The sequence below is a fragment of the Anguilla anguilla genome, chromosome 6, assembly GCF_013347855.1.
Source record: "Anguilla anguilla isolate fAngAng1 chromosome 6, fAngAng1.pri, whole genome shotgun sequence".
NCBI lineage: Eukaryota > Metazoa > Chordata > Actinopteri > Anguilliformes > Anguillidae > Anguilla > Anguilla anguilla.
The window spans coordinates 58,313,049-58,323,997 of NC_049206.1; the positions used below are offsets into that span (position 1 = coordinate 58,313,049).

Here is a 10,949-nt window from a genome sequence, read left to right on the forward strand (position 1 = left end):
AAAATCCTTGGTGTTTTCCCCAGAGGTAAAGTCTGCATTATGTGTATGCATTTCACAAGTGACTTCGGCCACAGATGAACAGCAGGTTAAGCTGACTGAAAACCTACAGTTAATCTGAAGAAATGCAATGCAATCTGACTGAAAAAAAAGCAAAATCTATCTAATTCTTGCAGCAGTGAATGGACTGAATGAACAGTGTTCAGATCATCTGCATATTATTTAAAGTTTCAGTTCATTCAATATCTGTTATCTGAAACAAAGCAAAGATAAAGTAGAAAATAAAAAATAAGTTTTTTATTTTTTATTTTTTATTTTTAAGTGCGCAAGGGTGCACCCTGCGATAGATTGGTGACCTGTCCAGGGTGTATTCCTGCCTCTCACCCAATTCATGCTGTGATAGGCTCCTGAACTCCCCAAGCAGATACAGATAATGGATGGATGGAAGGGTGCAAACAATTTCAAGACAACTTGGTGCGAAAGTGCACTAATTGTTGTGAGGCCCATTTCACCAACAGTGGCTGCCATTGAGGGAGGGTGCTGCAAATTACTGGCTTCATCTCACACACAGACTCAACAGCTGCGAATTTTCACGTACAAGAAGCCGGCCACCACTTTAGAACATGTGATGTCTGCTACCGGCACTGCTCCAGCATCTGCAAACAATGCGCAGAACCCAGAAGCATCCACTCACGGCAAGGCTGTTTATCCACTCAGCTGCCACCGCGACACCGCAAAATAAATGCGAGCTGATCCGAATATAAACTGGATGAGGTACAGAATGAGGCCTCTCCTGAAGTGCGGTGGCATTTCGGAAGAATTATCTCCACAACAAATCTCCGTGAGAGGTAAATTGGAAGCAGTAGAGGCTGTGAAATGCCCCTTGAATTAATTTGACTTTTGGCCATCTTCACGTCCTCAACAATTGCTCATCCCCCAGTGCTTTGAACTGTTTTTCATTGAAAAGCAGTCTAATAAACAACAACAAGAAAGACTTCCACATTTCTTTTTCCCTCATAGAGATCTGTGATACTTATTTGGTATACTGTATATTTCTTGCGGGCCAGCTGATTATATTAGTCCATGAAAGATTTTCTGCTTGTATACTGATTTATACGTTGTTTTTTCCCCCCCAAAAAACCAAATGTTCGGCCCTAAAGTACAAAACAAAGTTACAAAAACTAGTGGCCATGAGGTGCTGATACAACAAACAAGAGTATTACATTACGTGCGTACATTTAGTTTTTCTGTTGTTTTTTTTTCCTTTTTATATTTGTATATTTGTGTTGCAAAGTCACTTAATAATATATAGCTTGAATAAGTCAAGAAGCGTATTTTGCGTGTTCGTGTTTCCAGAGGACGCATTGAGGCACGTTTGTTACTTTTGAGATCAGCGAATCGGGAGTCGTGGTCCTCCAAGAGTAGGTGGTGGCGCTAGTGCATTTCAGGAAACCTCTGTTGCCAAACTTCAGCTCTAGCTAAAACGCCAAGCCGGCTATTTCTCAACTGTCTACGCTACACCGGGGGTGGCATTTGTTTTGTTTAAAGAGCATTCCGGTACAGAAGTTAAAAACGTATGTGGAAGCGGTAACGTCAGTTAGTAAATATACTGTTTTACAAATTATTAAAATTTCTAGTTTTTTATTTTGCATTTTAATTTGGTAGCCAGAAATCCGGCGATTTCTTCACATAGCAATAGCTAGGCTGTTTCCCCCAGTATTAGTATCTAGTTTGCTAACTAGCTAGGGAGCCATGCAATTTAATCCGCTAGTTAGCCAGATAGCTAGTTAGCTAGCTAGTAGGCTATGTAGGCTTTGAAATACGAGCTAGTGGTAAGGCCAGCCAAGCCCAATGTGACCTAGGCATGTAACTAACTAGCTCGTACGACTAGCAACCCAATAAGCTATAGCATAGCCGAGACGCAGTTGATTCCCAGTAGACAAGCTACCTGCGTTAGACATGCGTTGCTAGCTAATAAAACTAGAAACCGGTACAAAATTCACTTGCTGGGTTACTGATAGAAAATTACGTTAACATGATGTTACCTAGCTAGCTGCTAGTTGGCTGTGTAGGCACCGTTAGCCGTACATCACTGAGTATCTACGACCCATCAGCTAGAGGCTACCCGTTCACTAACCTGTAATAAATAGCGGCGAATTGTCTAGCTAGAGTAGATATTTTGTTGGTTTATTAATGTCTAGTTAACTGGATAAGCTGTGGATAAATTCGGAGTGAACCAACAGATCCCCAATATGAACCTTAGAAAATGGTGGATAGTCAGAAGTATATGTTAGCTTGCTAGGTGTGTGCTTGTGTAATGTCACGTCAACAAACAATAGTGAGTAGCCAGTTAGCTAGCTAGCAATGAAAGCAAGGACTGCGCTAACTTTGCTCGGTTGCTAACGTTGGCTAGCTAGGTCAAAGTCGGCAGCATGTAGACTAGCTATTTTGCCGGCTAGCTGAATATATCCTTATTTATGTGTTTCTAGTTCAATGTAACTGTCACCATAGCTACATTTGATGGGTCCAGCTAATAATATGACTTTGGCACGAGGTCGCAAGCTTAACGACATAATGTGTGCTCTTTTGTCTTTTGATACCATCCTGACAATAATAAACCATTTTGGCGTTCAAATCCATAGGGACCACGGCAAAAAAGCACCACCAAACGGTATCCATGGTTTATGAAATCAACGCATCTAAAGACTTCCGAGAGAGCCCTCCCGCAGAGTCGTGGCTGTGACGCGCCGACAGGTAAGATGTGGACTGAGCTATTCTGCTGGACTTAGTGGTCAGGGCGTAGCTTGATGTTAGCATGAATAAATCCCTGGTGTTGCAACTACTCTTCCCATAAATAATACGACCTACAGGCTACCAGTCAACGTAATTCAAATAAATGCAAAATAATGGAATCTAAACACTAAGGGCAATGCAATATAACTGCAGCCAGCATGTATCACTACCTTCAGCCCTATGAAAGTAATGAGAGGGCCACCTGATATTTTGGACACTTTTTTGTGGATGGACGGATGCTAGTGGAATATGTGACTGTAAAAATTAAACTTAGCTGAGCATCTGATATCTTACTAATCAGTTTGCACGAATCCTTCCTGTACTAAAAATACATTACATTTATTTGGCAGACGCTTCCTAAGTGACGTACAATAAGTGCATACCTAAGGTCATTGGAACAACTACAGAACACAGGTCCGATAAGGTACAATACTCATTATGTAACAGTCATTCAGTTAGCCATGAACACATTAAGCCCAGTTCACACAGTAAGCATTGGCTAGGTCAGAGAGTGTTGTCAGGTCAAACTAGGAGGCAGGACGACAAGCTGCGGCATCAAGCTAACGATACAAGTGCAGTATAAGGCAGCCTGTGATCGCCATGCTCCTTGTTTCAGGTTCAGTGCCCTGGCTCTTGGCATGAATCAGTGAACGCCCCTGTTACAGCCTTCCTGATGGAATCAAACAACGATGTTGCCCTGGACATTATCATTACCAACGTGGTCGCCGTGTTCAGAACGCGGTGCCACTTGAACCTACGCACGATCGCACTGGAGGGAACAAACGTCATCTACAAGCCCGAAGTTGGGGTAGGCACCTGACCTTGCCCTGTCCAGTGTGCTTAATGCACTGCGTCCGATAGCTTTGACCGGAGTACGGTGCACATAGTGTGTCGTAGCGGCTAAAGTGCTGAACCCAAAAAGGGAGCTAAAGTCAGCAAATATCACAGGTTCCATTCCTACGTTCTGGACTGCCTTTAACTGGCTCAGTAATTCCCTCTCGATCCACCTCGGCTGATGTGTGGTGAGCGTTCTGGTATAAAATGGCTGCCGTGCAACACCCAGCTACACAGTGCTGCCGGCTGTGGTTCCGCCATCCCCCCCCCCCCCCCCGCTCCACTCCCCACTCTAGAGAGCTTTGAGATCATGAGATGAAATGCACTATACAAATGCAGTCCTGTAAGCATGTTATTTGGTCAGCCAGTCGGCCATAAGGAACATAGTGAATAATGTGTGGTAAGTATGTATTTATTTTTTAAAGCACCCACTGATGTGGGTGAAAAGCACTCCGCCCTGAGGAATCACACATTTTTTTTAAAGTTTAAAAATAGGCCCTTTGAACCAGGTTTCCACTAGAGGTCACCACAGCACATGCCAGCAGCCAGGTTTGGAAACAGGTGTGCTGCTCATGGGATGAAGTCTTTGACAGCCCCGGGGAGTCATGCTTGCACACTTTAAAAGATTTATTCCGGAACGCGCCGTGACAAACGCGTTCGCCTCTCTCTCTTCTTCCGCAGAAAGTGCTGATGAAGCTTAGGAAGCCCAGGATCACGGCTTCCATATGGTCCTCAGGAAAAATAATTTGCACAGGAGCTACCAGGTAACTCGCGGTCTTATTCTGAGCAGTTGCTTTACATTACATCACATTACATTACATTACAGGCGTTTAGCTGACGCTCTTATCCAGAGCGACTTACACAACTTTTTTTTACATAGCATTTACATTGTATCCATTTATACAGCTGGATATATACTGAAGCAATGCAGGTTACGTACTTTGCTCAAGGGTACAACGGCAGTGTTCTACCTGGGAATTGAACCTGTGACCTTTAGGTTGCCAGACTAGCTTCTTACCCATTATACTACACTGCTGCCCTAGTTACGTTTGAAACACGCCACAGTGCAGTGAAATCAGATGAATGTCTTGGGTGGATTTTTTTTGGAGTGTGTGTATGTGTGTGTGTGTGTGTGTAAATGGTACATATAAACCCTGAGCTAATAGGAACGATTTCGCGTGTGCCCCATTCAGTGAAGAAGAAGCGAAATATGGAGCTCGTAGGTTGGCCCGCTGCCTGCAGAAGCTGGGTTTCAAGGTTTGTTCTCTTATATAATATACACGGAAATGCATCTACACACACATTTCTTTGCTAATTGGTGGAAGTTATTGGATGCTACAGATTTATTCCTCAGTTCTTTCCATATTTGCTTTCCTGTAATGTCTTCTAATGTTTCATTCTGTTTAATTCCTCCCATTTTATTCACATTTCATTCCTCCCATTTTATTCACATTTCATTCCTCTCATTTTATTCACATTTCATTCCTCTCATTTTATTCACATTTCATTCCTCTCATTTTATTCACATTTCATTCCTCTCATTTTATTCACATTTCATTCCTCTCATTTTATTCACATTTCATTCCTCTCATTTTATTCACATTTCATTCCTCTCATTTTATTCACGTTTCATTCCTCTCATTTTATTCACGTTTCATTCCTCTCATTTTATTCACATTTCATTCCTCTCATTTTATTCACATTTCATTCCTCTCATTTTATTCACGTTTCATTCCTCTCATTTTATTCACATTTCATTCCTCTCATTTTATTCACATTTCATTCCTCTCATTTTATTCACATTTCATTCCTCTCATTTTATTCACGTTTCATTCCTCTCATTTTATTCACATTTCATTCCTCTCATTTTATTCACATTTCATTCCTCTCATTTTATTCACATTTCATTCCTCTCATTTTATTCACGTTTCATTCCTCTCATTTTATTCACATTTCATTCCTCTCATTTTATTCACATTTCATTCCTCTCATTTTATTCACATTTCATTCCTCTCATTTTATTCACATTTCATTCCTCTCATTTTATTCACGTTTCATTCCTCTCATTTTATTCACGTTTCATTCCTCTCATTTTATTCACATTTCATTCCTCTCATTTTATTCACATTTCATTCCTCTCATTTTATTCACATTTCATTCCTCTCATTTTATTCACGTTTCATTCCTCTCATTTTATTCACATTTCATTCCTCTCATTTTATTCACATTTCATTCCTCTCATTTTATTCACATTTCATTCCTCTCATTTTATTCACGTTTCATTCCTCTCATTTTATTCACATTTCATTCCTCTCATTTTATTCACATTTCATTCCTCTCATTTTATTCACATTTCATTCCTCTCATTTTATTCACATTTCATTCCTCTCATTTTATTCACGTTTCATTCCTCTCATTTTATTCACATTTCATTCCTCTCATTTTATTCACATTTCATTCCTCTCATTTTATTCACATTTCATTCCTCTCATTTTATTCACATTTCATTCCTCTCATTTTATTCACATTTCATTCCTCTCATTTTATTCACGTTTCATTCCTCCTGTTTCGTTCCCGTTTTATTCCTCCCATTTTATTTCTCGTTCCATTGAGCTGGTGAAGGCAGACCTCAGCCGTTTGATTGGACAGAGGGAACCAATCAGCAAAACGAGGCTCTCAGCCTTTGTAAATGAAAACATTATTATGTGCTATCGTGTTACTCCGTGCTGTTTATGTCTGCCCTGCTTTGGTTAAAGCTAACTCTTCCTCACTAACAGTGGTTGCGAAAAATCCGCCTGTAATATTAAGCGGGAACAGAGCAGATCCTCTCAGATAAGGCCATGGAATGGAGCAGCTCAGTTTCTTAGGAAACGGGTTCTGGAGTTTGCAGAGTTGTGAAAACACCCTGTACTCTCACCCTGACTGAGGGCACAGGGTGCTGGGCGTGGCGAACAGGCGGAGTGGCTGCGTTTAAAGCTTTAAAGCTGGAGGGCGTGGCGTGTCTCTGCGCTGCAGGGTGATCGAGTGGGAGCAGCGAGGTGTCACCTGTGCTCTCGCTGAGGTGAGCTGGGGACGCCAGCAGAGACTGGGGCTGTCACCTGGTCAGAATGCGCATAAACACCTTCCTGCAACGGCCTGGGCCAGTCCGCACCCTGCCCTGGGGGATTCTGTCATGCACCATGTGGAAAATAACTCGCCCAATAAAACATTATTCACGTTTTATCAGGAACATATAGAGAGGTTCCTTCTGTTAAGGACATTCTGTATGTTAGTCTTTTAAATCTGGGAACTTTTATGATTGTCTTAAATAAATAAAAAAAACAGTAAAAGGTGAAAAGCCCCCCCTCCTCTTCGTAACTCTGACTGAACGTTGTGACCTTGTCTGTCTTTCGTCAGGTGAAATTCACAGACTTCAAGGTCGTTAACGTGCTGGCCGTTTGCTCAATGCCCTTTCAAATCCACCTGATTGAGTTTACAAAGAGCAACAGACCCATTGCCAGGTAAGAGCCAAGCCCCCACCGTCTTCATCAAAGCAGACATGCTTATCCTGGCCGTAGAACAGCACCTGGGCTAGTGGGCTGGCAACCAAGAACACCAGCGGTGGACAAGGAAGGCCTGCTTCTTTCTGGTTTATTAAGCAAACCTCTGTTGTTAATTATCTAATTAACTAACTGAAAGTGAAACATTGTTGGCATCCCTGTATGAAATGCTTACTCCGGTCTAATCTGTGGACAAACTGGTGTTGGTTTATAGAGCTAATTTGGTGTAGAAAGATGTGCATACACACCAGCCCTCCAGGAATGAAATTGTTCACTCCTGCCATTGACCATTTACAAAAACCGTTGTAAGAGTTTAGTTAGGGTGACACCTAGTGGTGAACTATTCCTGTGCTCCCATTTTTAAATGCTAATGTGCAACAGCAGTCAAAATGACATGCGTTTGTGTGTGTGTGTGCGTGCACACGCGTTTGTGTGTGTGTGTGTGTGTGTGTGTGTCTGTGTGTTTCAGCTATGAGCCTGAGCTTCACCCTGCTGCGTCATACCGGATCAAAACCCTGCGAGCGACGGTGCAGGTCTTCTCCACCGGCAGCATCACAGTAACAGGTAAAGCGCTAACGAGCTCACACAGACAGACGCTAATGAGCTCACGTGCTAATGAGCTCACACACACACGCTAATGAGCTCACACAGACAGATGCTAATGAGTGCACACATGCTAATATGCACACGCTAACGAGCTCACACAGACAGACGCTAATGAGTGCACACACATGCTAATATGCACACGCTAATGCGCGCACACACACCAATGTGCACACGTGCTAATGAGCGCACACGCACACATGCTAATATGCACATGCTAATGTGCACACACACACACGCTATTGAGCCACAGCTAGCATGATAGAAAGGCATGATGGGAGTGGCTCAGCGATACAGTGAGATCACAGCTGGACTGGAACCTGCATTCCCTTACACCAGTGGTGTCAAACTCGTTGCCATGGAGGGCCGTGTGTATGCAGGTTTTCATTCCAACCAATTAATGCTGCCTTAATTGAGTCCAATTACTCATTCAGCCATATGCGGTTAACTGCATTGAAGCACAGAATATAAGAACATTTTTATTTAGACAATGCGGGTCACCATAGACGTCGGGTCACCATTGTGCACAAACCTGCATCCCTAATTCAGCAAATAATTTAACTAATTATATAATCAAGATCTGAGGCTGGAATGAAAACCTGCATACACACGGCCCTCCATGGCAACGAGTTTGACACCACTGCCTTACACAGTCATTACAAACAGGCGTGCGCACGACGTCATTGCCTCTATCTCCTCTGTCCTGCGTACGCGCAAACACACTCTTTATCTGCTACACGCACACACAGCACACACACGCACACACACACACCCGTGGGCGCGATAGCGGCCTTTCTCAGGCGATTAGGGCTCTCGGTGCCAGCCGCGCACAGGTGCTGCGGTCACCTTGGGTTTGGCCACCTGATAGCGCAGCGGCGACAGGACCCATCAGCCCCGGCTGGGTCACAGAACAACAGGTCCTTCCCTCTGGCCTGACGCAGACCCACAGAAAGGAGGGCGTGTAACGCGGCTGGAATCGGGCCTTGAATAGGCCGTCTCATTATTTAACGTCATGTGACCGGTTATGTTTTTGGCAGTAGCTCAGTCCGACGCTAAGGTGAGGCAGTAATCGACAGCTTACTGCCAACTGCGGTCCAGGCGATCTGCTGTGTGCTGAATGCCTTTGCGGTGTACTGGTGCATCATGCAGCATGATGAAGCCCAATCCTGTAGCCACGCTCTGGGCTGTTTGTAGATAAACCCCCCGGGGAGAGAGAGGCTGGTAATTACAGTCGGAATTTCGCGCAGATATTGTGGGGATTAGAGAGAAAGGGGATAAGAGCGCATATTAGGAATTATTATTATAATAAGCCCCATTTAGCCGCATTCTATTATGCGCACAACCTCAGAAAAAAAGAAGAGAGAGTGGAAACTACACACGCAATCGCCATAACACCAAATCCGATTCCCCCCCCTTGCCTAATAACTTGTGTAAACGAGCTTTGGTAAAGACGCGTGAAATGGAAACTATCTTCAAAGGATGTGAGGCACAAAAAGCCGCTCTCTTCAGGAACGAACTCGCCGTGCAGCGCTTCTGGGTCTTTGAAATAAAAAAAATAAAAAACGAACTTGTTTATTTTAAACAATATGGAGTGCCTTTCACACTCGGCTTGTGACAGAGTTCCTCAAAATGGTTACTTCTCAAAAAGGAATTTAAATGGGGCCAATTTGGGGAAGAACTGCAAAAAATCCCCGACTTTATAAAAGGCGATCGAGCCAAAAGCAAAACGACGAGTCACAAGGGGAGTTTGCAGAAAGAGGGAGTTTGCAGAAAGATGTTTGTGAAGGCAGCCTTTGGGACAATAGCTGGCAGCCATGTTGTCTGCCAGTTAGATCTGTGGTTTATTAGAATCTTCTCTCTGTCCCCCCTCCTTTTCCCCTTCCACCCATCCCCCCTCCTTGTCACCCCCGCCCCCCCGCCCCCCCCCCCCCCCCCCCCAGGACCAAACGTCCGACAGGTGGCCAGCGCTGTGGAGCAGATCTATCCTCTGCTGTTCGAGTGCAGGAAGACTCCCAGATAAACACTATGCTGCTCTGTTTTTAACGTGAAAGCACCTTGAGGGGTTAGACAGACAGAGGACGCAGAAGTGCCGCTGCAGCGCTCTCTGTGGAATTAAAGTTTTTCAACCCGATTGCACTGCTGGCCACGCCCACTCAGTGATGTCATTACAAGTATTCTGCCCTTAGCTGTCTGTGGAATAATACCTGCTGTGACATCACAGATGTAGGTGTGGCCAGTGATTTTTAGCCCACAGGGAGCACTGCAACAGCAGTTTTTTGGCCTGTGTTGGCTAACTCTTTAAACCCCTGGATGTTTTCTAAGCTTTTATCATGTGAAATGGTCTCCGTTAAAGGGGGGGGGGGGTGGGATTGGGGAGGGGGCTTCCACCAGTGTGTTGGGGTCCGCGTGTAAAAGAGGTTTCCGGAGCCGTCCTCACGCAGGTGACGCGCGCCGACCCCCCCTCACGCTGGGTTTCCGCGGCGACGCTTTCGCGGAGCTTGCATGTCAAAGTTCCCCTTCGTTCTTGCGTTGTCATGTTTTCATGCATGAGCACCAAAGAAAGATTTTTTTAAAAACGTTTTTTTTTTAAAAAAAGGTGATATTGGTCTCAAATACAGATTCCCAGAACTTGAGACGGGTGCGTTTCACCGAAATCGAGGAAAGCGGGGACACTCAAATCTGGGGCCAGTAGTGCTGCAGGTGATCGCTCCTCCCCTCTAACCAGGGGCTGATTAACACCTGACACATCAGGTGAGTGTACATAACCTCTGGCCAACCAGGGACATTGTTGGACTTTTTACTGTCAGTGCAGAAGAGAAAACCAGCAGCACTGCCGACCTCGTGGCCCAGATTTCAGCTTCCTTGGAGTGAATCTTTGAGTCAAGAGTGTCCCATTTTACCCATTCATATTTCAGTGTCTTTACTGGACACAATGTAAATATACTGTAAAGGCTTAGGAGCGGTCCCTGTCACTCCTGCGTCAGACACTTGGTGAAATGAATATAACTTAATGGGCGGGTGGGGGAGGGAGGGTGTGGCTGTGGAAGTGTTAAATATTTACCTGGTAAAAATCCACAGAAACTGGAACCGAAGGAGATGTCGTTCAGTTTGTTGATGTAATACGTTTACTTTTGTATTTTGTACAATAAAAAAACAAAAAAAAAAAACAGACTCGAACCAGCA

General features: G+C 44.1%; 1 protein-coding gene across 4 annotated transcripts; it reads left to right on the top strand.

Annotated features, from left to right (window-relative positions):
• The first annotated feature begins 1,455 nt into the window (after nt 1–1,455).
• Nucleotides 1,456–10,943, top strand: tbpl1 (TBP-like 1). Of its 4 annotated transcripts, none has more exons than XM_035422398.1 (8): nt 1,456–1,571; nt 2,640–2,751; nt 3,456–3,598; nt 4,306–4,388; nt 4,818–4,881; nt 7,021–7,124; nt 7,633–7,727; nt 9,707–10,943. In XM_035422398.1, the coding sequence occupies exons 2-8, from the start codon at nt 2,682–2,684 to the stop codon at nt 9,784–9,786; spliced, it is 639 nt and encodes a 212-aa protein (XP_035278289.1). In that variant the 5' UTR covers nt 1,456–1,571; nt 2,640–2,681; the 3' UTR covers nt 9,787–10,943. The 4 variants fall into 4 exon arrangements, with proteins under 4 accessions (XP_035278289.1, XP_035278290.1, XP_035278291.1 ...); XM_035422399.1 differs by having other exon boundaries at nt 1,465–1,584; XM_035422400.1 differs by having other exon boundaries at nt 1,515–1,593.
• The last annotated feature ends 6 nt before the right edge of the window (nt 10,944–10,949 follow it).

Coding starts and splice junctions, on each gene's coding strand:
- tbpl1 (XM_035422398.1), top strand. CDS start 2,682: ATGAAATCAACGCATCTAAAGACTTCCGAGAGAGCCCTCCCGCAGAGT. Junction 3,599..4,305: donor TCTACAAGCCCGAAGTTGGG/GTAGGCACCTGA, acceptor CTTCTTCCGCAG/AAAGTGCTGATGAAGCTTAG. Junction 7,728..9,706: donor CGGCAGCATCACAGTAACAG/GTAAAGCGCTAA, acceptor CCCCCCCCCCAG/GACCAAACGTCCGACAGGTG.